Source organism: Chlorella variabilis, assembly GCF_000147415.1.
Source record: "Chlorella variabilis unplaced genomic scaffold CHLNCscaffold_30, whole genome shotgun sequence".
Classification (NCBI taxonomy): Eukaryota; Viridiplantae; Chlorophyta; class Trebouxiophyceae; order Chlorellales; family Chlorellaceae; genus Chlorella; species Chlorella variabilis.
Genome location: NW_005435058.1, coordinates 142,168 through 146,016, shown reverse-complemented (window position 1 = coordinate 146,016; position 3,849 = coordinate 142,168). Strand labels below are relative to the sequence as shown.

General features: G+C 66.0%; 1 protein-coding gene across 1 annotated transcript in view; it reads right to left on the bottom strand.

Moving 5' to 3' along the window:
* The window catches only part of CHLNCDRAFT_140985 (hypothetical protein), a gene marked incomplete at both ends in the record, with an annotated part of 4,830 nt that overhangs the window by 539 nt on the left and 442 nt on the right, over positions 1-3,849 (bottom strand). The window contains 2 exons of the mRNA XM_005843423.1: positions 214-299; positions 3,641-3,814. Of these exons, the coding sequence (XP_005843485.1) occupies positions 214-299; positions 3,641-3,814 (260 nt within the window). The remainder of the gene's footprint in view (positions 1-213; positions 300-3,640; positions 3,815-3,849) is intronic.

The window sequence follows — 3,849 nt, the reverse complement described above, 5'->3', positions numbered from 1 at the left end:
CACCACGCCTGCACCCCACCAGCACAGGCGCATGCAGGGCCGCGCAGCAGGGGGCGGCAGCGGCGGCGGCGGTGGCAGCAGCTGTGCGCCACCGCCACCACATCACCACCACCGCCACCGCCACCACACCGCAGGCATACCCCTCACGCACCACCCCCTACCAGTACACAGCTCCACCCGCACGCGCCACCCCCTATATAGCCCCGCCCGCACCTCCCACAGCAGCACACCAAAGGCGAAGGCGTCTGTGGCGCGGCCCAGGCGCTGCCCCTGGATGAGCTCCAGCGGCATGTGGGAGACTGCGGGGAGGGAAGGAGGGAGGGAAAGAAAGAATGCAGGAGAGGAGGGAAGGGAGGAGAGGAGGAAGGGAGGGAGGCGGGGGAGCGACGTCTGTGCGTGTGTGTGTCAGTGATGTGTGGGGTTCCGATGGTTCATTCATTCATTCAGCACACAGACCGGCCGCCTCTTGCTCGAGGGCGGCCCACTTTGGCCTGGGCAGCCCGGGCCGCCCTCCCCCCCGGGCGCATGTTCGGTGTTGGAGGGGTGCGCCCAGCGATAGGGGGCCCCTGAAGGCATGCGCCCTGGGGCAAGTGCCCTGGTGGGCAACAGCACTTGCCCTAGGGGCCGGGCAGCTGCCCACATGGGTGCATGCCCCAGTTGGCTTGTCGCTGCACGCTGGTGGGATCGATACAGTCGGGGCAGGGAGGGACCTGCGCCTGCGCCCTGCCAGCCAGGTGGCAGGTGCGGTGTTGACCGCCGGCGCGGTGGCGGCGCAAGCGCACTGTCAGCGCTAGCTGCGCGGCGCTCCGGCGCCGGCTCCGGCTCCCCGCTCAGTTTGCTGTACAGCTGGCAGGGGTGCCCCCCTGCGCTACCCCCCTGCGTGTGTAGGGTGTCCTGGGGTGGCCAAACCTGCTGAGCGGCCCACAGGGCAGCCAGGGAACTCACCAGCCCGCCGATGGCCGCTTGCCCTCGCCCCTCCTGGCCCTATGCATGCTGCGCAGGCGCCAGTGCCGCCACCATAGCAAGCGGTCGCACCTGGCTTGTCATGGTGGGCCGGACGGGGTGCATCGCAACCTCCGGTGAGCTCCAGCCCAGCCGGCTTTGCAAGCGTTGCAACCGGCGGCGGCGAGTGGGGAGCCGCCGACGGGTTTACTGCTCCTCCCTTTGCAAAGCCCCTGCCTGCTGCGGTGGCGCAAAACCCTCCTCCTCACCCAACACATTTGCCTGCCTGCATGCGCATCTCATTCCTCGGCTTGCAGGCTGGTTAAGTGGTGAATACTGCACTGGGTGAGTGTGCGGGCCCCGCTTGCCTGCAAAACGCACTCCCGCCTGCAGCAGCGTGGCAGCCAGTCACAAAAGGCCTGCTCCCCTCACTGCTTATCCCCACCCGACCCGCCTGCCACCTTCCAGCTCCACCGCTTCCCACTGCTTCCCCGTTGCGTCCCGGCCTCCACCTGCTGCCTGCCCGTTGCAGACCCCCAGACGCGCGCATGTGGAGTTTTGCGGGCAGCGTGCGCTCCACCTGGCTCCTCGCAGCTGGCACAGGCTTGCCCAGCAAACCTGCTGGGCAAGGCTGTCTCGCTGCAGGTGGGCGGGGCCAGTTGGTCGCAGGCCCCTGCACTTGCTAGCCCGCCTGCTAGCCCAGAGCCGCATCTGCCGGCTTCGTGCTCCCTTGCTTCTCTGTCTCCATTCCCCACCGCTCGTCTTGTTTTGGGACCCTCACCCTGCGTACGCCTCTGGTCTGCAGCTGGAGAGCCGCGCAAGTAACTGCACTGCACGCAGCTTCCTGACCACAGCGAGCGCCTGCGTCACCAAGTCCACCAACCTAGGCGCTAAGAGCCTTTTTGTGCTGGAACAGGCACCCAGCGCGCCCAACCGCTTCTACCTGCGCACCAATGTGAGTGCTGCGGAACTGCTGCCGCCTGCAGGCGCCCTCACCCAACCCCTCACGCAAGCCCGCCTGTGCGTGCCTCGCCATGCATCCCAAGCAGGGCCGCACCTCCTGCCCCGCCCGCTACGTGGGAGCCGTGAAGCCAAAGAGCCCTGCTCCCCAGTGCGAGGATCCTGGACTGGCCCTTTATCCAGGCCCCTCTGCCAACAATGCGTCAGTGCTGCTCGAGTTGGAACTTACCAGCCTCAACCGCAGCCCTCCACCACCGCCATCCCCAAAGCCTCCCTCCCCTCGCCCGCCCAAGCCCCGTCCTCCAAGCCCACGCCCTCCGAAGCCGCCGCCACGGCCTCACCCGCCCAAGCTCCGTCCTCCAAGCCCGCTGCCTCCCTCCCCCCCACCACCCAGCCCGCCGCCAGGTATTGATGGCTGCGGTTGTGGTCGTGGCTGTGGAGAGGGATGCTGCACGCATTTCGTTTAGGGGCACTGCAGAATTGGGCCTCTCCCTGCTGCGTGCGTGTGGGCAGGTCCATTTGTATGGCGACAGGGAGCCCGGCTTTGGCCATAACCCCTGCACATGGCACATCGTACCTTCCCGCTGCCCAACTCGTGACGCCCTCGTGCCCGCAGGTGGCTGTTTGACAGCACTGGACAGGGCACGTGTGCCTTCTCCGACTTTACTTATCAGGATTTCGGCGGTGTGGTTTTTGAGTTTTTCATCGTATTTCTGACCGCCAATCGCACGCTGAGCCTGCACAGCCTGTCTCTGGGCTTGTCGACGTGCACCATGTCCGTGTCGCCACTGTGCTCCAGCGTAGGAAGTGCTAACATCTCCCTTGCCCTGTACTCTGTCGATGACGACAGCAACCTGCCCACCGGCAGCGCCTTGGCCACAGCCGCTCATTTGATCAGCACAAACCGCACCCACCTTCCGCTCAACCTTTCGGGCACAGAGCTGGACAACTTCTCCTTCCAGCCCAGCACAAAATATGCCCTCGCCGTAACCATCTCGCCTGGTGGGATTCCTGTCCTGAGTTGCTTTCCACGTGCAAATTGCAACCCATACGACGCACTTCATGCATTCAAGCCATGCATGGGCATGTCTGGGGGATCGCCCTCTTTGCTGTGCAGCAATGAAGCCCCTGTCTGTCTCCTGTCTGTCTGTTACACCCATAAGGAGCAAATGAATGCTACGGGCCCAGCTGTGGTGCCAAACAGCTGGAAAAGTATGCACCAACACAAAACACATGAGGGAAGAGATTCAGGTATGGGGGGTAGAGCTGTACACAACATTGCAGCAAATACAAAACCCACCCAAAATTATAAGCTGCATGCCCCAAGCAATACACACGGTGGGCATCTGCATAAAGATAGCAAGAGGCATTTAATGAAGCGCCGGATAAGCTCAACCCCGGGCCAGCCGAGCCGACCGCCTGGGCAGGGCCGTCAAGACGTGCCCAGGGGCCACCTCGACTGGGGATGGGGCACGAGATGAGGGTGTGGAGGTGGCGGCCTCCGCCTGGTGCCTCGCCGCCGTCTCCCGCCGCTGGCGTCGCCGCCGCGCAGTTGAGGATTCGGGCCGCTCGTCTGCCGCAGGCGACTTGGGGTTAGGCGGGGCAGCAGGCGTGGCCGCCGCTAAAGGAACCACGGCACTGGCCAAGGGCGGCCACTGTGCCGCCGGTGGTGAGGGCGGTGACACGGTGGGGGCCGGCTGCTGCGGGTGGGGGGCCGCGGCAGGGGTGGCGTGCGCACGTGGTGGCTGCTCGCCGCCGCCGTACGGCGGCGGCGGTGGCTGCTGCTGCTGCTGCTCCCTCCTGCCGCCGTCGGGCGGCGGTGGTGGTTGCTGCTGCTGCTGCTGCACCGTGCCGCCGGCAAGCGGTGGCGGCGGCGGCTGCTCGCCGCGCCTCCGTGCTGCCGCGTTAGCGGCTGCTGGCGGGGCGGAGCGCTGCGCACGGCGCTGT